Source organism: Pygocentrus nattereri, chromosome 10, assembly GCF_015220715.1.
Source record: "Pygocentrus nattereri isolate fPygNat1 chromosome 10, fPygNat1.pri, whole genome shotgun sequence".
Classification (NCBI taxonomy): Eukaryota; Metazoa; Chordata; class Actinopteri; order Characiformes; family Serrasalmidae; genus Pygocentrus; species Pygocentrus nattereri.
The window spans coordinates 9966906-9990498 of record NC_051220.1 but is presented as its reverse complement, the minus strand read 5'-3'; the positions used below and the strand labels follow the sequence as shown (position 1 = coordinate 9990498).

Sequence of the window (23593 nt, the reverse complement as noted above, 5' to 3'; positions counted from 1 at the left end):
AGAACTACAGCCAATTACCATCACCCTTAACAACTACAGCCAATGACATCATTAACAACCACAGCCATTCACCATTGCCACAATCACCATCACTCAAACAATGACAAGCAATCATTATCCCATCACCCTAACATCCAATCACAGTCAACTCAACAATGACAGCCAATCACCACCATAACCAACAATACCGGCCAATCACCACATAATCTACACTACTAGTTACTGTAGCATGGCTGAAGTTACTTGTAAAGGACTTGCTAACTCTGTTGTATTTGCCATGTATTGACATTACAGCAAAAATAATCTTCACCAAAAATCCATCTACACCAATAATGTGAAGCTATTCTGTGACAGCTTTTACGAAAAGAAATACAGTCTTTAAGTCTTTAAATTCCAATGAAAAATGATGGGCTCCATAAAGTTAGAGTTGTGCACTCATTAGTTTTAATGGGATTTTCGCCAGCGTTCTGTAAAGCTTGACCAACCTAGCAACAGAAGCTATGAAAGGACACATTTGTGGGCGGAGCATGAAGAGGCCAATCATTGCCAGTCATCACTACCATCACTCTGACAATCACAATCACTCCAGCTATCTGATTGCTCCCAACAAACCCTACCATCTCCATCCACCACCACAAATATTCACACTTTGCAATTATGAATTTAATAAACAGACAAGCGAGCCATGACTATATTCATTATTGGTCGAGCAGAGTTTGTTTTTTCTGCTCTAATACACCTGATCCAACTGATCAGTTAAGTAAGAAGCCCTGTGTGAGTTAAAGTGGGTGTGTTAGAGCAGGGAAACTGTAAGACCTGCAGGATCAGGCATCCTCCAGGAACAGCGATGGGGACCAAAATAAAGCACACAGCTACAATTTTAGTTCAGCAAGCTTTGCTCCATTCTTTATTCTAGTTGTATCCACATTCCACCATGGCTTTGGACACTGGCTCCAGACGCAGGACTCTACAGTGTTACAGTGCTGGATAGTACAGAGGATGAGTGGGGAGGGGTCACCTGAGATTAGGACTAGAGGAATACGAGTGAGTGCATATCTTACAGGCTATAGAAGCAGGACATGAAGGTAAAGAGGAGTGACAGACTTTGAAGCGTCAGTTAGGTAAAAACTCAAATGTACTTTCATTTGCTCTTACTATCTGCTCTGTCTATAATCCATGTTTCTGAATACATCAAGTTTAGTGCTGTTCTGCACTGGAGCTACGAGGCTAATATATACAAGTTGGAACAAAACAGGCTCTTCCAAATGCTGCTGATGCTGTTTTTAGCAATGTGATGTTGTATTGACCACATTTATAGAAATCAGTGTGTGTAACAGTGTCAGAAACCACTTAAGCAAGTCTACTAGAGACTATTTAATTCCACAGATTTTTGAAAAATTCTAGATAATTCAATTGTTAAGATATAAAATCATTCAGAGTGGTTTGGTTTGAAACGCTCCGTTCTAGAGAAACATACCAAGTCAGAATTGTTCACAATGGTGGTGATAGGAACCAGACGTTCCACCTCTAAAAGCTCTGTCACAGAAAGTTGGTACATGAAATGGTTATGAATACACTGCCTGATGCCTGCAGCATTGTTTAACAGTGGTTTTTAGGACATTTTGGCCTAAAATATCATGTTCATGATGTTGGGGCCCATGCAAGACTTTTTATTTCAGATCTATTATAGTTTATCACCACAACATTCCATATAAAAGCTCAGAAGACACGTGTAGGTTCACTGGTGGTTTTGGATAGTAAATAAAATGTCTATATTTGTGTTGTAGTCATAGCGACCCCTGGTTCTTATGACCACCACTGTAAAGACAAATGAACCATTTCACACCAAACCACTCTGAATGACTCCATTTACATCTCAACGATTGAATTATTCAGAAATTTGGAAAAATCAGTGGAATGCCTTTTTAACAACATGATTTAAAGAATGCAGTTTGCACCAGGCTAATCGGTGTACATACGCTTCCATTACTTTATTAGCCTCATAGCTTCAGTCCAAAATTAAAGACTGACTGACTAACATTTGGGAGAAGAGGTAAAATAGAGTATATTTGGCTGTCACCAAACCATCGCTGTAACATTTATGAAGCTAGCAGCACGATTAGTGAGGAGACAAAGTGACACATTTCATTCCAGTGCAGCTCTACTATTTCATCCAGTTTGCATATTAAAACCACACAGGTTCCTTTACGGCATCGCAAACGTCTCCTTCTGTCCGTCCCTCTGTCCGAGTCAGCCCGGAGTTTCAGATAGAGGGATGCAGGATGGAGGAGGGGGGGATTATTCCTCCTTTTATGTACTCATCAGCTCATCTCATCTGTCGCTTCCCTTCTTTACGCTGGTCTAGACTGCCCAGAGCGCGTCTTTGGCCTAAAAAAAGAACAAAGCAGCAGGCTAAAAATAGAACTGAAACAGAGAGAGAGTAAAAACAGAAAGAAATTCCAACCGTCCATCAGAATAAAGAGAGATTAGCATAACATTTTTGTTCATCTCTCCACAAAAGAAAACAACTTAAAAGCCAAACGAACGTAACTAACAAGACAGAGTTTCTGGATGAAACACAAACAACCACAATTATGGATGAACAAAACATCTGGGTGAGTTTGTGGTCGGTGCTGAAGTGATCATAGTGTGTGTGTGTGTGTGTGACTGCTGTGTACAGTCATCACTGAACACTGTGTGTGTTGTGTGTATTTGTTTAGATGCTGTGGTGTTCAGGTTCCTATAGTTCTGAGTTCTGCGTGAATTTTACACTTTGACCATGTGCGGATGCTGCCGTTTATAAGATAAGATAAGGTAATCCTTTATTAGTCCCACAGCGGGGAAATTCACAGTATTACAGCAGCAGCAGAGTAACAGGAGTAAGGCACTCAGTAACAGAAATGGGAAACAGTATAAACATTATCAACATTATAAATAATAAAAAATTAAAGCTAAATCTCTAGACTATTTACAGTAAAATAAGGATAATAATAAAATAAGAGTTGCATATAAATCTGTATTGCACTTAGGAACATAGGAACACTTGTGTGATGTACCGGAGCGTTTTGTCCGAGCTGCTTTGTCGGCCACTGGGTTGAGTGGAGCTTTTAACCTGGGCCTCCAGTCTGGAGTAGATGCCTCCTGCAAGCTGGACACACACAGACACACATAAGTATTTACATGTCTATATGCCTTTTACACTGTAGATGTATGAGCCTATGCTACAGTGTGTATAGTGTATATACTGTAGACGAGTGTTTCTAAATCCTGCTCCTGCAGACCCCCGCTCTAATTCATCCTAAAGGTGTTCTATCGGGTTGAGGTCAGGACTCTGTGCAGGCCAGTCAAGTTCTTCCACACCAAACTCGCTCATCCATGTCTTTATGGTCCTTGCTTTGTACACTGGTGCGCAGTCATGTTGGAACAGGACGGGGCCATCCGCAAACTTTTCCCACAAAGTTGGGAGCACGAAATTGTCCAAAATCTCTTGGTCTTCTGAAGCATTAACAGGTCCTTTCACTGGAATTAAGGGGCTGAGCCCAACTCCTGAAAAACAACCCCACACCATAATCCCCCCCTCCACCAAACTTTATACTTGGCACAATGCAGTCAGACAAGTACCGTTCTCCTGGCAACCACCAAACCCAGAGTCATCCATCGGATTTTTTAGATGGAGAAGCATGATCCGTCACTCCAGAGAACACATCTCCACTGCTCTCGAGTCCAGTGGCGGTGCTTTACACCACTGCATTCGATGCTTTGCATTGCGCTTGATGATGTAAGGCTTGGACTCAGCTGCTCAGCCATGGAAACCCATTCCATGAAGCTCTCTGTTCTTGAGCTGATCTGAAGGACACGTAAAGTTTGGAGGTCTGTAGCGGCTGACTCTACAGAAAGTTGATGACCTCTGCGCACTATGCGCCTCAGCATCCGCTGACCCCGTTCTGTCATTTTACGTCGCCTTCCAATTCGTACCAATTGTTTCCACTTTGTTATAACACCACTGACAGTTCGCTGTGGAATGTTTAGTAATGAGGAAATTTCACAACTGCACAGGTAGCATCCTATCACGGTACCACATTGGAATTCACTTCATTCTCAGTTCCTGAGAGCAAGCCATTCTAGAAGCAGTCTGTGTGCCTAGGTGCTTGGTTTTATACACCTGTGGCCATGGAAGTGATTGGAGCACCTGAATTCAATGATTTGGATGGGTGAGCGAATACTTCTGGAATTATAGTGTGTATATATTATATATATATATATATATATATATATATATATAGTGTGTGTGTGTATATGAGTGTGTACTGTTACCTGTTACCATATACAATAGTATATTTTGTGTCTATATACCAATGATACTTCTGTGCTAAACATTATTAAATATTAAAAACTCTCAACAAATCACTAGGCCAGAGACTGCCTATGTTTTTATTTCATATTTAAAAAACATTTTGCTCTAACCTGAACTGGGTGGCAACAGCAAAATAGAGACAGACTATTCTTTGCTTCAAGTCCAGTTGTAGGTGGAGGGAGGTGAGTGCACACGTTACAGTGCAGTGTATGCTGGTAATTATAGTTCAGGGCACTGTGAAACAGGCTAGTAGAAATTTAATAGAAATTTAAATCCTTTGTGGGCCAGACAGGATTGTGTCTTGTGGTTGACATTATACTATTGTAAATACTGTGTACACTATATATAACTACTGCTGTGCTATAAACTATAATGTGACAGTGTCTAAATATTACTGATACACAATACACTATAGTATTGTACATATACTACATATAATACTGCTACGCTATGCAATATACTATGGTATAAAGTGTGTATAAACTATATATAATGCTGTTACACCATACACTACACTATAGTATTATGTATGTACTGCATTAATACTGATATTCTATACATTTTACTATGGTATATAGTGTGTAAAAAAAAAAAAAAAAATATATATATATATATATATATTTCAGTCATACAATGCACTATATCATTGTATTGTGTGTATACTACATACAGTTTAATACTGTTATGCTATACATTATACCATGATGTATTGTGTGTATACTACATATCATGCTGTTGTAATATACACTATTTTATAGTATATTGCTGTTATTGGAACAAAACCTCGTATCTTCAAAATGGTAACTTTACAGGAGAAGGAATAAACATACATTACTTTCAATGTAAGTCAATGGAACCAGAATTTTTTTCCAAGTCATTTTTAGCTATTTCTTTCAGTTTGAATTTACACACAATGTAAAGGCCAACATGCACTTTCAAATTATGTCAGAAACTGAAAATCGACAAAAATGGAGATACGAGGTTTTGTTCCAACAACAGCATGGTTGTATGCAAAGGTTTGGGTGACCTGGTCAAATTTCTCCCCATCTTAATACATGATTACTGTTTATCTGTTGAATTTAACATATTGGCGAAAAAATAAAACATAAAATGTGGCCTGAGAAAAAGTTATGGCACATTTTATGTTTTCTGTTTAATTTCATGTCAGTGTGTTAAACTATACAGTGTAAGCTTTATACAGCATGTTGTTAGACTATACACTACATGCCACACTGGTCAACTGTTTCTCCTCCAGCGGCCAGTCATTCACACACACTGACAGCAGTTCTCTACCTCTTTAGTGTCCATTGACTTGTTCTGTTCCAAATCACCGAAGCGCATTCTGGTAAGATGACCCATAATCTCCACCATTCTCCTCTGGTCTGGACAGAGGGTGTGTGTGAGAGAAAAAGAGTGAGAGAGAAAGTAGAAGATACACCGTACCTGCATATGTAACATGTATATAAATATACAGCGTCTGTATATACAGCAGATGGTGTGACGGCTCAGTTCAGTTTTGCTGCTGTACCACACCTGGCTTAGTTTGGTAATTAGCTAATGAGCTGAATCACAGCTTGTAAAGTGGGGAGACAGTAAACTGTACATTCCACTGTATAAAATACACAGATAATGATGGAAAGCAGGGCTATGAGTACAAACCTTCTTCCCTCTGAGCGTCCTGATTAAACCTCATAGAGCGACTGCTGTCCCATTTACTCTTCTGCACGCTCACTCTGGATGTGAGAGAGAGATAGAGAGAGTATTTATATATCCACTATATTTACTAAGCTACACCATCCCTTATTGCTTAATAGCAAGCTGTTCACATTCTATACTATATAGTATCACTGCTAATACCCATTACATGTCCAAAAGTTTCTCCAGTGTTTCTTCTGAAATGTGATTGAAATGTGATCTGAAGGGCGTTAACAGTGAGTTTGTCCTCCTTTGCTGCAGCAACAGCCTCTTCTCTTCTGGGAAGGCTTTACACTACCTGTGGAGTGTTACTGTGAGGATTTGATTGAGCATTAGTGAGTTCAGGTACTGATGTTGGATGGTCAGTTCTGGAGCACTCCAACTCATCCCAACGGTATTGGATGCAGCTCCATCACTCCAGAGAACATGGTTGCACTGCTCCACAGCGCAATGCTGGAGGGTTGTATACCCCTCTAGACCAGGGTCAGCATTAGACATGGTGATCTTAAGCTCAGGCTTAAGCAGATCAATGGTTTTCTATGGACATGGCCTGTATCTGCAGTAGGTGCACCTTAAAGCAGCTGAATTCACTCAGTAGAAGGCCTGTCTGCATACGTTTGGACAGATGAATGCAAAGGCAAAACGTTACACATAACCAGTACAAAAGCTAGAAAAAATGGTCATTTGAAAGTAAGAGAAGGACGTACGTGAAAGGGGTGGAGTCTCTTGAAGTAGCCTTTAAAAAGAAGATGAATACAGTGAATGAGGAGAACATCACAGTCCAGCATTTGAAGAAACTGAAGCAGTAAGCTGACACACCTTGTCTGCAGTTCTCTCTTTGCGCTGTATGCTGGGGGAAGATGCTTGTCTTTTCAAAGGCTTCCCTGATTTTCTTGCCTTCTTTGGAGCTGCAGAAAAAAAACAAAACAAATGTCAACCGTAAAGGACCATGTGCTAGGAAAGATATACAGTTTGTGTGATTTTACGTACCAAATATAGTCAGAATTCTTTTTTAAATCACTGTTTCTTCATTTCTATCACTTAGAATTAAACCGACTGTTTTTATAGATTAACTGAAATATTAACTTCGATGTGAGTGGGCAGGGCTAAAGTGCTGAAGTCATTCAAAATGGGCCTGTTTTTTTGCAGCCCAGTTTCCACATATGGAGTGAATGGACTGGTTAGTGAATGGTGTGTTTTGACACTTTAATATAATAAACTTTATTTGATTAAAAAACAATAAAAGAATATTTGGTTTTCCATAATAATGGCCACTGTAAAAGGTACATTTAATTTACATTTAATTAATGTTTTTTTTCCAGAGGGTTAGTTTATCCCATAGAATTAACTTATATGTGTGTGTGTGTGTGTGTGTGTGTGTGTGTGTGTGTGTGTGTGTGTGTGTGTGTGTTCTGAAGTTCTGAAACTGTAACAGCGTTGATCTACTACCTCAATCTCTTTCATTCCAAAAAAGGGCCGGTCGTGGGATGGAGGTTAGGGAACCAGCCTTGTGACTGGAAGGTCACCGATTCGATCCCCTCACCTGACTGTGCATGACTGAAGTGCCCTTGAGCAAGGCACCTAACCCCCAATCGCTCCCTGGGCGCTGTGGATAGTGCTGCCCACTGCTCCAGGCAAGTGTGCTCACTGCCCCTTAGCGTGTGTGTTCACTAGTGTGCATGTATGTGGGTGTTTCACTGCACGGATGGGTTAAATGCAGAGGTCTAATTCCTCTGTGTGTAAAACACAGTAGGTTCTGAATGAAAAACAAGGAAAGTTTGTTTTTTCCCCTCTGATTCAGGCCCTTTAACATGTGCACATCCATCAATGGTAAACGCCTGCCACCATCTGGCCAAAAAGATTGATCTGAAAGATTAATTCCATTACAGAAATCCTCAGCTTTACTTTGTTTCTTGGAAGCATCTTCTTCATCCCCAACCTCATCTTCTGTGACCTCCGACCCTGTGGTGTACTCTTCGTCCTCAGACAGCAGAGACTGTTGCCGCTGGGAAAGGTCAAAGGACATTGAGAACTCTGATACATGCACTGAACACATCAGTTGATTTGAAATACTGCATTAAATATTCATACTCACCAGTCACTTAATCAGCTACACCTAAAGATGTACTTTGTAGGATTGCAGTTTTAGGATTACAGAGTACTAACCATCTGTTGCAGCACATTCAATCAGCCCCCTTGTACCCTATTCATCAATAGAAAGGCATCACCATGCAGTGATACCAACATGGCAGTGGTGTGTTCATGTGTGTTGCACTGGTATGACTGGTATGATCAGTTACAGCAGTGCTGCTGGAGTTTAAACATGGTGTCCACTTTCTGTCCACTCTATTAGACAGTCCTACTTTGAAGTAAAATTAGATACTGGAATTTTTCCATGTATAATTTACGTCACGTTTTGGGGGTGTATTGACTGTGTGTGTGTGTGTGTGTGTGTGTGTGTGTGTGTGTGTTCTCACCAGTTGGAGACTCCAGTTCTTCAGCAGTGAAAACTGAAACAGATTGGATGGTGAGAGACATATGTTAAGAGTTTTTCTGAGTGAGGCATTAAGGAGTACTTGTTTTTTGTGCATCTGAAGCTCATAAACAAACAAAACACCTGACAGGCAGAGGTCAGCCTCTGATGACTATCCTGACACATAAGAAATTGTGTTTTATTTTTTTCAGTGGAAACAATTAAAGGTGCAGTATACAATCTCAATCCAATATACTCTATTAAATTCAGCAAATTTATCCTCTAGCTTTCCAATTCTGTGGGCACGCTGGAAAAAAATCACAGCCCTGGATCTGTAAATGGGAAACAAACAACGTGTCTCTGACAGACAACACATCATACCGTGTTCATTGGGTAATGCGGAGGGGGTTATGTACTGAACTTCACTCAGCATCAAGAAAGACAGATCACAGAGATACAGACAAAGATGAGAAGATCTGACGAACAAAGATTGAGAATGAAGTGCTTAGATCAGACGAGGGTGTTTCAGCAGTGACAAGATGACGGTGAGGTGAGAGCTGAGGCTGATTTTTGGCATCTTATTTGCATTTTCCCATTCCCCCTTAAACGGCGAAGCAGCTCTATTCTAGCGCCTGAAGCATCAGAATGTAAGTGCTCCATCATTTAAGGTGGAACAGGAAAACATCGAGCAAGAAGCTGGTAAATAAGAAGCTAATTTCAGCTTTGCGAGTTGAACGGTATGAAAAGGGATGAGGAGGCTGCTCAGTTTCCGCTTGACAGGGGGCAGCATTAACTTATTTGTGATGTTCACCTGAACCAACAGGTCAGTACTTTTTTGTCCCATTTGTTAATGTTTGTTATAGCTAATCCCAACTGGTTAGCAATTGTAGTGACAGTTTGCTAACCCACAACCTAGCTAATGTTAGCTGCATTACTTGATGTGTCATTGTTCACTCTAACATTAAATGACGGAATACAAATACAGGGTTTTTAGCCACAAAGATTAAAAAAAATTGCTAGCCCAGTGTTGTATGCCTTAGCACTGCACGTCTATAAATTTGGAGAGGTTGAGTTTAAATATCAACAGTCATTCTCCAGGGTGGTATACTGCATCTTTAAACTTAATTTATAATACCAAACTATTGTGCCGGTATGTGTACTTTTGCTGCCGGTGAGCAAATGTATTCCTAAGCGACTAGATCAGCTACATAGCATGCTTGTTATCATCATCCAACTGCAAAACTGAGCAAATACTGAAAGGTGATGAAATTCAGGATTTGTACAATGGGTGTGTTTACATGCACATAATAACTTTATAACTGCTGAAAATCAGATTTTGACAGTAACCCAATCAATGCATTTACATGAGTAATTAGATAATGAGGAAACTCCAGGTCTACATGAGTCAGGCAGTTATTGGATTTCTGCTTTACAACCAGCCAATAAACTCACAGAGGAACACGTGACGTAAACGTAACATAAAAATCAAACTTCATGCTGCGTTTTTTTTTTTGTTTGTTTTTTTACATCAAGTCACTTTAATGAACATACATCCTCTAGATGTTAGATGAAAATAACCGTTAGAAATAAATAATGTGTGAAATTAAGGAAAATAAAGTAAATGAAATAATTCAGGAGACTGACTGCTGTGATTTCTCCGCTTCTCTGAATGTTCAGGACTCCCGGCTCTACGTCGCAGTCCTGTGTTTGCTCGCCCCCTGCAGGTGACTCTGCAGAACTGTACCAAAACATACACCAGAAGTGTCACATCCAATATGCATTCAAAGTTAACGTCAGGCTCAGTGAGTCATACTGCAGGAGAAGGCTTGAAATGCTTTTGACCTTATAAGTATTGTTATTTTTATTAGATGCTACAGCAGGAACTGAAAGAGAACCTGATCTAAAGAAAGGAGTGTTTTCAGAGGATGAGGCTGACCTGTCGGCAGTCTGTGTGCTTATAACACACACAGCGTCTCTGTGGAGCAGCAGGTCGTTCAGTATTCTGATCTGCACAGAGTTCATGTTATCTCCACAGTCCCCATCGTCCAGCGCACTGACCACATGATCCCTGACCTTACAGCCCTGCGGGGACAGACACACGCTCAAAACACAATACATGCCTTAAATGACTAAGCAGAATTCCTGTCCAAGTCTCTTTGACTACGGAATCCTTTCTATTCTCTAAAAAAAGTCTATTACCCAGCATATCTAGTTCATTGTTGTAAAGTCCTATATGGTTCTAGTTCACCCAGGGCAACAGTTCTATTAGGTTCTTGTTTACATTGAACATAGTAAAACAGCTCTGTAATATTCTAGCTCCCGCTGGGCATACAGTTCTACACAGTTCTAGCTCAACCTGGGCACAGTCATACAGTTTTACAAGTTTCTAGCTCGGTCTGTGCACAGGTATACAGTTCTATATGGTTCTAGGTCTCTCTGAGAATTGTAATGCAATTTATTAGGTCCTAGCTTACCCACAACATGGTTCTACAAGTCTATATGGTTCTAGCTTACACTGGCAAACATGATATACAGATCTATGTGGTTCTAGTTTGCCCTTATTATGGTTCTGTTCTGTGCAGTTCTAGCTCACCCTGGGTATGGCGGCGGGGTCAAAGCGAAGAGCCCTCTGTTTGCAGCAGGGATAAAACCCAGCACCATGCCAGCTGCGATCAGCGCCCACGCCCGGGTACACCACAGCCTCCGGGTGATACCTGCACTGAGACAACTCACTGCACAGGAATACCTGCAGATAACACACACACACAGAGTTCTACCACAGAACCCCTGCAGCAGGTGCCACACTGACAGCTGAGGGTGAAGGAGTGTTCACCTGTTTACAGCGTGAGCAGGTGAGGAAGTTAATGGTGCCCCAGATCCTCCAGTAAACCAGCACCCAGGACTTCAGCTCCTCGTACAGGCTGTTCAGAAAGTCATGGATGTCCCAGCCTTTATGTCTGAGAGGAGAAATCCACAGTCATCAATATCTAGAGACAGTACACTAAGAACGGATGGTTTTTCAAGGGTTCTTTAGTAAAGAACCCTTTACTAAACCCTTTACCCTTTGCTGGGCAGTCATGGGCTGGAGGTTAGGGAACCAGCCCTGTGACCGGAAGGTTGCCGGTTTAATTCCCTCGGCTGACAGTCCATGACTGAGGTGTCCTTGAGCTAGGCACCTAACCCCCACTCCCAGTGGATAGGGCTGCCCACTGCTCTGGGCAAGTGTGTGAGTTCACTAGTGTGTATGTATGTGGGTGTTTCACTGTATGGATGGGTTAAATGCAGAGGTCTAATTTCACAGTGTGCAAACACAGTGACAAATGGTTCTAAAATAAATGAACACTCTATATATATTCATGAACACTCAAAGAACCCTTTGCATTATAAAAGGGATCTTTGCTTATTGGAAGGGTTATTCAGACTGATGGAGAATGTACTGAAGATGAAAATGTTTCAAGATAGCACCAAAAAGGGAGCCATAGGTTCTATATAGAACCATATATAGCACATTCTACTTCAATCTGAAAACCCTGAAAACGCCATGCAAAGATCCATTTAAGCATGACATCGTTCTAAACAAAAAGAGAGTCCGACTGTGTTCTAGGATGAGCCCAGGTGAGATCGATCGGCTTTCGGTGCTCTGCGATGTGCTGTGTAAGTACCGGCTGTGTGTGTAGACGATGTTCCCTTGAGAGTTTATGTTAATTTTGCCCGGAACACAAGAGATCCTCCTTTCAGTGTCTTTGGTCAGAAGCTTAAGGCAAAGACCACACCTGTGGAGAGAGAGAGAGAGAGAGAGAGAGAGAGAGAGAGAGAGAGTTCTGCTTTTATCAGCCTTTATCTTTTACACGTTCTGCCTGCTGTCTATTCGTAGATGTGTATTAATTTGTATGTAGCATCAAAACTACACTTTACTATGTGGTGCTAGATATAATCTACAAAATAATACAGAACTGGAGAAGGTTTTCTCATGAGAGCAGAGTGAAGTCATATCTTATGTTATATAAAAAGTGTCTGACCTGTAGAGCGTGGCAGCTTTTCCTGGAGAGTCAGGATTTTCATAGTCAGGATCAAACAGCTTCTCAATCTTCTTCTGGAACAACTTACTGGAAACAAAAGAGGCAAAGAAACACAACAAATTATATTAACCCTTTAAAGGGTGAGTATGTGGGCCCACACCTAATCACTTACTGAATAATTCATAGTAGTAACTGCATAATTTAAAAGTAGATACTGAATAATAATAATTCAAGGTAGATACTGAATAATTAATAGTAGTTATTGAATAATTCATAGAAACTACAGAAGAATTCATAGTAGTTACTGAAAAATTCAGGGTAGATACTGAATAATTAATAGTAGTTATTGAATAATTCATAGAAACTACAGAAGAATTCATAGTAGTTACTGAAAAATTCAGGGTAGATACTGAATAATTAATAGTAGTTATTGAAATGATTCATAGTAGATGCTGAATAACTCACAGTAGTTACTGAAAAAAATTAAGGTAGATACTGAATAATGAATAGTATTTTTTGAAATAATTCATAGTAGTTACTGAATAATTCATAGTAGTTACTGAAAAATTCAGGGTAGTTACACAATAACATAGTAGTTAATAAAATAATATGTAAAAATTGAGGGACAACTGAATGACAGCAATCATTGAGTAATTCATACTAGATATAGAATAATTCATACTAGATACTTCATAGAAGATAATTCAGGAGCTGGACTGAAGACCTAACATTTCAGATTAACCTCTAACATAATTAGCAACAGGCAGTGAAATCAAGCAGTTACGCTTTGATTTACAATGGGACCAATTCAGTGAGGAAAAAACATGAATAGCAGTTACTGACCTTTTGAACTTGTCCTTCTTGTCCTTGATGTCGTCGGCCTGGTTGTGTGTGAAGAGCAGAGCGATGCGGCTGGCCAGGTTGCTGTTGATGCAGCTCATGTTGCATGGCGTGGCCACGATGGCGCTCATTTGTTTGTGACAGTACTGGACACACTCCTCTACCTGAAGGTCAGAGAGAGCAGCACAGCATTTACAGCCCTGAGCTTCAGCTGATGGACTCAGCTTGCCCTGCCCTGAGTGGGGTCTGACCCAAAACAAGCTCGCTGGTCTTTGAATCCAGTTTCACTGCTGCTCACCCTGAAATTCACGATTGCGACTGATGAGGCCCGACAATAAGGCCATTGCAAGGTTGCACCACCTGAGGGCTGAAACATGCTAATAGGGACCAGTTAGCACTACTATCTACTTTCTACTATCTCTGATTCAGCGTTAGCTGCATTTGCGCCCCTGGATGAATGTTTTGTGCCCCTGGACGAATGTTTTGGATGATGTTTTGTTAATTTTGTAAGTGAAATAAACGAACACGTCCTCTACAGAGAACACTCTTCTGCACATTTTAATGCACAACTATAGTTTATTTGTTTAATTTAACTTATAGGTGGGAAAAATATAATAAAATCATAATATCGCCTGTGCAAAAATTATGACACACTTTATATTTTATATTTTTTTCCCAAAATGTTAAACTTAGCAAATAAATACAAATCATGCTTTAAAATTTGCAGAAAAATGTCATATTCATGGCACTTGACCGGGGTGTTCAAACTTTTGCGTATGACTCTGCAACTCCAGGTGCAACTATAAGCATAACACTGGCCATGCAGCATGCTCTGACCACACCACACAGATACCCAGCGCTATATTTACTCACATATTCACAATCACTCCAGCACACAGGTCAGGCTCCAGTCCTCATGGGCCAAAACTCTGGAGGCTTCAGCATGCTACCTCATTAAGTACACCTGATTCAGCTGATCAGCTAATTGGCAAGGCCTTCATGAACTGAATTCAGTGTGTTATATGAGGGTAAATGCTAACATCTGCAGTACTTTGGCCCAGAAGGTCACCAGTCTGACATGCCTGCACAAGCAAATCCAATAGTATCTATACTGTACTAAAGTATCCACAATTAAGTCTTTAAATCCTCACTTAAAGCCCCAACCAGGAACAACTAGCAGCCTACTTTTCAGGCTACAGCGACAATAGAAATGCCCTTAATAAAACCCGTTGTATGTAAGTTGTAGGTTGCACGTATGTGTGAATGAAGTGTGTTGACAGAGGCACAATCTGTGGTTGAAGCTTTAAGTATTCACATTAACACATGCTTACTAAAGTATGCACACTTACTAAAGTGTCCATCTTCAAGAACTCGGACGAGATCAGGATAGAGATGACATTGCTGGGCTCTGAAACCAAACACCGAACACGACACAGCATGACCAAACCACTTCACAAACGGCCAAACCAACAACCACACACCAACATTCACCACCACACATAAAGAAAAAGCTCATCATTCAGACATGTCGGTCATCAGGCACCCATAGCATCAATCATCTCAGCAGTAGGGCTGCAACAAGTAGTTTCCAAGAAAGGGTTTTGGATGATTTTCCAGATTAAGGAAAAACATTGATACATTGTATAATTCAAAACAAAAGCGCTCTATAATGTTCATATGATCCACACAGTCATTCTGACAGACTGTGATACACTACATGAACTGTAGGGGGCGGTATGGCTTCTACTGTTTCATTTAAAAAGCGCTCTATAATGTTCATATGATCCACACAGTTATTCTGACAGACTGTAATACACTACATGAACTGTAGGGGGTGGTATGGCTTCTACTGTTTCATTTAAAAAGCGCTCTATAATGTTCATATGATCCACACAGTTATTCTGACAGACTGTAATACACTACATGAACTGTAGGGGGCGGTATGGCTTCTACTGTTTCATTTAAAAAGCGCTCTATAATGTTCATATGATCCACACAGTTATTCTGACAGACTGTAATACACTACATGAACTGTAGGGGGTGGTATGGCTTCTACTGTTTCATTTAAAAAGCGCTCTATAATGTTCATATGATCCACACAGTTATTCTGACAGACTGTAATACACTACATGAACTGTAGGGGGTGGTATGGCTTCTACTGTTTCATTTAAAAAGCGCTCTATAATGTTCATATGATCCACACAGTCATTCCGACAGACTGTAGATTATTAAAAATTAATAATCAATTAATTAATGAATCATAGTCACAGTTAGTTGCAGCCCTACTCAGCAAACACGTACAGGGCAAATGACTCAGCAAACATTCGCAGTAATGTCCAGTATAACTGACCTAGTTTGGGTTTTTCCACATGTTTCCCCAGTTCGTGGTCAGCCGAGTTTCTCTTGACATAGTTCATAAGCCAGTCAAATATCTGCACGTCGCAGTGGACCGAGATGTCCACCTCCTCCCATCGCTGAGCATCCACTGACAGATACTCTGCAAAATAGCGCATCTCCCTCACCAGCAGGTCGCGTGGACATGAGAAATCCTGCTTCAGGTTCTTCGCTTCGTCACATACGTGGATCACCATGGTAGGGCTGAGGAGCACGACCAAAGAGTAATAGTTAATGCTGTGGTGGAATGTGATTAGTGCTGGGCCTTCAGCTCGGCCCATAAATGTCAAAGCCCAGTCAAGCCAAGACACATGCAAATTTCTGCTAGCACCGCTATGGGTTTCTAATAGTATTCCATCACTGAGCTAACAGCAATTCACCTGAACATTTTAGATGTTTTAGATGAAACACAGCCATCTGAAGGTTGTAACAGACAGTACCATATATCTGAGAGTCCTGGCATAGAGCCGCCACAGCTGTTTTTCATTCCTAACAATGAACTGGAACACTGCTGAGATTATGACTCGTATTCACAGTCTGTGTATCTAGAACTTCCAGTAAAAATAAAACAATCCTCCTTTGCAGTAAAATACATTTCTACTGATCGTTCAAACACAGTTTTAACAGTAAATGGTCTTAAAAGTTGGAGTTAATGTAGAACTGCTAATTCACCAACATTTGTCCCTGAAGATTAGCGTGCAGACTGCTAGTCAGCTGACAAAAAAGCAAAGAGAAACTGCCTGTTGCAAATTATGTTAGAGGTTAATCTGAAATGTTAGGTCTTCAGTCCAGCTCCTGAAGTCCTAAGCAATGGGAGAGCTAACTTGGCTGTGTATACCTAGAAAATACAGGAAAACAATTCTGATTGGACAATTTTCTGTTGGGTGTTTAAAGATTTTAACCCTTTTGTTTTTTTGCCAAAAAATATTTTTTTTATTTGACAGAAATCATTAAGCCTAGAATTCCCTGAGACAGTTAAGAAAATGCCGGAATGTGCTATGAATAGATATAGCACCTTTTTCCTCCATCCTCCTTTTCTCGCTCCTCAGTGGCCGCTGTGCTCTCGTTATCAGCGCTGGCTCCTCTGACAGCAGGCTTTGTACTCAGGCCTGAGGAGGAACACAGTGAACACTTTAGGAGGAGTCCACTTTAACATTTCATCAAACACATTCTGACTGATTTTTCACATTCATATATGCAGTAAATATGCTTTCCACCATATAAATTTTGTTTTTAACTTTAAAAGTTAAAAACTTGCATTTTAAAACAAAGCTAAAACTTACAGTTAAACTTTAAACCTAAAACAAAATTAAACTTTCAAAGTTTTAATGTTTTATACTCTAATTTAAAAAACACCTGCAATTTCCCTTCAGGATCAAAAAAGGTCTTTCAATATATCATTCTTAAACCCCTCAGTGTCACTGCTGGACTGAGAACAGTCCACTAAGCAAAATATCCAGTCAACAGCATCCTGTGACCACTGATGAACAGTGTCCTGACCATTGAAGAGCAGTGTGGACAGGTACCTATCATCCATCATTTAATGAACACAGTGGTTTTGAATACACCATTGTAATAATGTTGATCAAGTCCTGCCCCTTTGACTCACTTGACACCGAGAGCGTGCCCTGATTGGTCTGTGGTTCCCCCGTGTCACCAGTAATGTCCAATAGGGTGGACCTGATGTAAGAGGACAGTGGTTCAGAAGGAGAGCTGCTGGCTGCAGTCAGTGCGTTACACTGCTCGTCCACTAGGGGTAAACTCCCGGTGCTCTTCAGCTCATCGAACCTGCGTGCACACTATTCACAAATGAGAACAACAGAATGCAAACTGAATGAAAATGTGATTTGTTATGTAACAGCATTCACCCAAAAGCCCAAAAGTTAAAACTTATGCATTTTAATTACATCAATTTTCAATTCAATTTAAATGATGAATCCAATGTAAAAATGGTATTATAACTGATGTTTCTCCATCATGTCCAAAAAACCTGAATGAATCAAATAACGTTTAAATTACATGTACTTGTAGGACAATTCTTTTACATAACGTTTATGTATTTCTAAAGAGTTAATCGTAGCTTCTGTATTCACAGCAGTTACTCAGACTCTGTAAATGTATTCAATGACAAAACACGTTAGATTCACAAACATCCACATGTAAACGTTAAAGTCTAATGTGACAGAAATAAGCATAACTTTCTATATTTCAGCTGTGATCAAATTCCTATTTCTATTCAACTGAACTACTAATTAAAGCGAACGTTTATGTGCACAACCTTCCTATTGAGGTGCAGCTCTCATGCTAACCACCATGCAAGTTAGCCAGCTAAGGCTATCAGTCACTTCATACCATGCTAACATGTCGAGGTCACCTAGAGTTACAAACACCATGAACTGAGTTGAAAATGAATGGAAAACATCTTCATATACTGCTGCACACTAAATCACTGCGGCTGTTTATTTAATCTACCCTTTGTACCCGTTAACATGACAGCAGACCTAGCAAGGAGGCTAGCTAGCTAGCTAGATCACTGGTGTTGTCTAGAGTCTCTCTGAAAATAAGCAAAATGAAACATTAATATCTGGTCAAAAACATTAAAAACACAAAGTAATTTAATGCGCATCACTATTTTATTGCAATTGCACTGAATAACAAAGGATGGCAAAAAGTAACTGTAATTCGTTGCTGTACTTAAGTCGTTTTTTCGTGTATCTGTACTAAAGTTTTTCCATTTTGAGCGATTTTTTACTTTCACTCCACTACATTTTGTGAAATCTGTCATTGCATTTGGTTTCTGTGTGTATAAAACTGTAATGTCAAAACAAAAGAAGCGCAGAGCCAGAGCACCAATCAGGGCACAGCGGTCACTTTGTTCTGAGCTTGTTTTGACCTGTTGGTCATACCGACCCAGTGCAGCACACGGTTCAACGACAGCGCAGCAACGTAAAAGTTTGGGAGAGTCTGTTCAACATAAATGATGGAACTAACCTAACTTTGTGAAAATAGAGCACAATATAGAAATATGTCCACATATGCAGTCGTGACTGACGCAGCTTTTTACATATACAAACACCATTTCATTTTATAGTAAATTAGTTTGGGCTGGTTTATGTTTATGAACACAGACCTACAGATCAATATAGTAAAGGAAACTCGTTTGTGATCCTGAGTTTAAAACAAGTTTATATTAAACTCGTAACTAAGAAATTGGCTTGTGTGTAAAAAGTGATTTCAGAGCCACTCGGTTCTCCCTGATGGAAACTGTTTGCCTTCAGTGTTTTGCGCTTACGATCATTTTAATAGACGTCAGCGTCACTAATTAATGACGTTCTATGAAAAGACTGGTTTACCAAGAGAGACGCTGGAGGATTTTCACCTAAAATTAGTTCTTGTTTTAAAAATGATAACAGGCCATTAGAGCCATAATTACTCTTTTAGTACTTTTACGTTTGTACTTTTTAAGTACATTTAAAGGCAAATACTTTAGTACTTTTACTCAAGTGGAGGTCTAAAGGGAGGAACTTTTACTGGAGTGATATTTTACCTTGGTTACCTTTACTTTAACTCACGTACATGATTTGTGTACTTCATCCACCACTGATGGCAAGAGATAAAAATAAAAAGAGCCATATCAGGTCCACCATGCCAGCTGAAGCGATTTCCTGGTTGATGATGTGTTTCCTTACTATTGCACATGCGCACAGCCTCTTAATGAGATTTAGTGGCAAAATCTAACAGGTCTTATCCAGCCATCCATCCATCCATCCATCCATCCATCCATCCATCCATCCATCCACCCATCCATCCATTCTCTAAGCCGCTTCTCCCTCAGGGTCACGGGGGGGTGCTGGAGCCTATCCCAGCAGTCATCGGGCGGAAGGCAGGATACACCCTGAACAGGTCGCCGGTCCATCGCAGGGCAGACAAACAAACATACACAATCACACACACACTCAGACCCAGGGGCAATTGGCCTGACTGCATGTCTTTGGACTGTGGGAGGAAACCGGAGAACCCAGAGGAAACCCACGCAGACACGGGGAGAACATGCAAACTTCACACAGAGAGGACCCCGGTCACCCGGACTTATACAATCTCATACAATTCAATTAAATTAGTTTGGGATTTATTTGAATTGGGTTGCTTCTAATGAATATAAATAAGTATATTTTTATGTTTTTAAAATAAGTTTTATATAAAATATTTGCTTAATGTTTATGGTGGCCATAAATCACAGCTTTCTTCATATCAAATTAATAACAGTTTACACGTTGGCATACTTGGTTTTGGATATCATACACATTTCAACTGAAATGATTTCATCTGCAATACTGAAGAACAAACATGGTTCAACTAATGAACCTTCAAAACAGGCATAAGTTGCATTTTAAGGAGGCTGTGAAAAAAAGATTAGAAATATATAAGAAAACTGCTGCTATGGTGGCTCATGTTCCACACAGACAGACACACAAAGGTACTGATAAAATTCAGTGTTCCGGGTGGCTGCTACTGCTGTGTTCTGTTATGTGACATACTTTAGCCCACGATTATAGACAACAGTGTAATATAGTGTCAAAAACCACATAAACAAGTCTATTTAAGATTATTTAACAACTCTCAATAGTTTGAGATGAGTGTGTGATGATTTAGGCCTGCAGTTAGCAGCATGCTAACTGAATATAAGCTTTGAACACTTGTTATGAAGATGTTAGCCTCATGCCTTCAGTGTTAAACAAACCTCAGATACCAAACATTTCTTGTTTGAACTATATTTGGTGGAAAGGGAAATTGTTTAAACTGTGTATCAATTATTACTTTAGCTGTTCTAACAGAACTGGTTCATTACCTCTTTCGGTGTGAAGCCAGGAACAAGCCGGGCAACGTTGTCCCAGTTGATTGGCTGTGGCACTCCCCATAGTGAGCTCAGGACCATGTCCAGCACCAAGAGGTTATTGTCATATGGGAAATTATTGTTGACAGAACAAAGACGATTCATTATCTGGAACAGTATTTACATGGGGATTAATCAGCATGACCAGCCAGCACCCCAACTCATGACATGTGATGCAAAAGAGATGAATACGGTCATTCACTTTATTAGAAACCCCTACATTCAACATGTACTCACTGGCCACTTTATTAGAAACCCCCACCTCCTACTGCTTCTAACTAGTCACTTTATTAGAAACCCCTACATTCAACATGTACTCACTGGCCACTTTATTAGAAACCCCTACCTCCTACTGCTTCTAACTAGTCACTTTATTAGAAACCCCTACATTCAACATGTACTCACTGGCCACTTTATTAGAAACCCCCACCTCCTACTGCTTCTAACTAGTCACTTTATTAGAAACCCCTACATTCAACATGTACTCACTGGCCACTTTATTAGAAACCCCTACCTCCTACTGCTTCTAACTAGTCACTTTATTAGAAACCCCTACATTCAACATTTACTCACTGGCCACTTTATTAGAAACTCCTACCTCCTACTGCTTCTAACTAGTCACTTTATTAGAAACACCTACATTCAACATGTACTCACTGGCCACTTTATTAGAAACCCCCACCTCCTACTGCTTCTAACTAGTCACTTTATTAGAAACCCCTACATTCAACATGTACTCACTGGCCACTTTATTAGAAACCCCCACCTCCTACTGCTTCTACTAGCCACTTTATTAGAAACATCCCCTTGTCCTTCCACTTGCTGGCCACTTTATTAGAAACACCAACCTTGCCCTTCTCCTCACTGGTCACTTCATTAAAACCCTTACTTTCTACACCCACTCACTGGCCACTTTATTACAAACACCCCTTTGTTCTTCCACTCACTGGCCACTTTATTAGAAAAACATACTTTTTTCTTTGTCTTACTGGCCACTTTATTAGAAACACCTACTTTTCCTTTCTTTTATTGGTTGTTGTACTCCCACTCACTGGCCACTATATTAGAAACACCTACTTTTCCTTTCTCTTACTGGTCGCTTTATTAGAAAAACCTACACTGTTCTTCCACTCACTGGCCACTATATTAGAAACACCTACTTTGTCCTTTCTCTTACTGGTCGCTTTATTAGAAAAACCTACACTGTTCTTCCACTCACTGGCCACTATATTAGAAACACCTACTTTGTCCTTTCTCTTACTGGTCGCTTTATTAGAAAAACCTACACTGTTCTTCCACTCACTGGCCACTATATTAGAAACACCTACTTTTCCTTTCTCTTACTGGCCTCCTTATTAGAAACACCTACCTTATAGGTTCATCAAGCAGATGTACAGTTACAGTCACTGTAGGCCATCTGTTGCTGCACAGTTCATCATCACTAGTCTGTTATTTGGGTGGTGGTCCACATGGCAGTGTGAGTGGTGCTGGCATGAGTGTATCAGACACAGCATAACAATGTTCCTGGGGTTTTTACACATGTCAGTGTCCTCTGTTGGGTTGAGAGTGGACCGTCCACCCAAAATATTTAGACAGGATATCTATGCATCTACAGATGAGGAACAAGTTTACAACAATAAGGTGGAGCTACAAGGAAGGGGCTTCCGATAAAGTTGCCAAAGAGTGCATGTTCTTCAGAGCTGCGATCATTCTGTGGAGCACAGCCAGCCACCAAATCCCAAGTCAAACCCCCCTTCTGCAGCACAGTGGGCCCCATCAGTGACACAGAACCTCAGTGTTTGTAAAGGAGCTGTTTACTGAGCTCTTCTTTAAACTGAATGATTTTAGAATAGCTAATAAACAAGTATTTGTGGTGTTTCTTTTAAAGATGGTCATTTTTTTAAATGTAGTGGGTAAGCATTTACCACCTTTACAAAATGTAACTTGTACTTAATACAGATACTTTATTCTACTAATTTCTGTATTCTGATGAATATATTTTCCCCAATAATCGTATTCCGTGACATCCCAGCACATATATCACCCTAACTTCAGCCTTCCCAGCGCACAGCTCTGGAGCTGGAAAACAAACTCTGCAGTGCAGGTGGAGAACACTGCGGTAGCCTTTTATGATATATGATATTTGATGGCCATCAGAAACACGCTGCAGCAAACAATACCCTGCAAATACAAGAGAGGGGCAGAAATACAATAAGGCTGAACCTGGCTTCCTATTCCAGGTTTCCCGTTCCACCTTAAATGCTGCAGCACTTAAGGTGGAACGGGTAAATTCGAACAAGAAGCTGGCGAATCATTAGGCAATATCAGTCACTTACATTAGTTCGTCCTTCGGTGCCCCTTCTGTAGCGATGATGTTACTCCCTGGTCCAGGCTGGCTCAGTCAATAGCGTCATTGATCAGTGATCACAAATCTCAGTTTAAGGGCCTAATGGGCTAAAAAACGAGTCATGTTTGACAGACAGCCGTGTATTGTATCTAGCTCGTTGTTTTCAGTGCCTGTAACCGTCGGTGTGCTGTTTAAAGCTACATTAACGGTTTAATCCGCCGATGATCGGGCTGCTGGCTCCTTGTCTCCGGCAGCTCGGCTGAACCACAGGCTCCGCCCAAACGCATCTGATTGGTCGAGCACCTGCGCGACGCAATCAAACCCAGACAGAGTCATAAAGGCGGCTCAGCAGCGGCGCTGGCAGCGCTGCGCTATTACTGTAGTTTATTGTTTTTGTTGTTTGTTGTTTTGTTGTTTGTTGTTTGTGAGCTACTCGCTTAGTACGTCGTCGTTTTGTTGATCTTTATCACTCTTCCGGTGCCGCAGTGCAGCTTGTTCACGAGGGGCGTCCTCGTTGCTAGGCGACAGCGGAAGCGAGCGAAACAAAAAAAGCATAATACGAGCCCAAACAATAAAA

General features: G+C 40.5%; 1 protein-coding gene across 1 annotated transcript; it reads right to left on the bottom strand.

The window, feature by feature from the left end:
• Nucleotides 1-884: 884 nt before the first annotated feature.
• kiaa1841 (KIAA1841 ortholog) lies at nt 885-23286 on the bottom strand. The gene is made up of 21 exons (XM_017716730.2): nt 23006-23286; nt 20625-20777; nt 17385-17574; nt 16791-16884; nt 15732-15979; nt 14731-14789; nt 13385-13545; nt 12542-12628; nt 12185-12295; nt 11356-11479; nt 11116-11268; nt 10459-10604; nt 10167-10260; nt 8527-8559; nt 7955-8054; nt 6869-6957; nt 6757-6785; nt 6014-6087; nt 5648-5736; nt 3057-3148; nt 885-2388 (listed from the first exon to the last, which is right to left on the bottom strand). Exons 2-21 carry the CDS (start codon nt 20772-20774, stop codon nt 2352-2354), a joined length of 2160 nt encoding a protein of 719 aa, XP_017572219.1. The 5' UTR covers nt 20775-20777; nt 23006-23286; the 3' UTR covers nt 885-2351.
• Nucleotides 23287-23593: the final 307 nt, after the last annotated feature.

Excerpts from the sequence above, each read along its gene's own strand:
- kiaa1841 (XM_017716730.2), bottom strand. The coding sequence starts at position 20,774 with ATGAATCGTCTTTGTTCTGTCAACAATAATTTCCCATATGACAATAAC. Across the intron at positions 17,575-20,624 it reads CTGGCTTCACACCGAAAGAG|TGTGCACGCAGGTTCGATGA; the intron begins GTAATGAACCAG and ends ATTTGTGAATAG. Across the intron at positions 8,560-10,166 it reads GAAGCGGAGAAATCACAGCA|TTTTCACTGCTGAAGAACTG; the intron begins GTCAGTCTCCTG and ends AATCTGTTTCAG.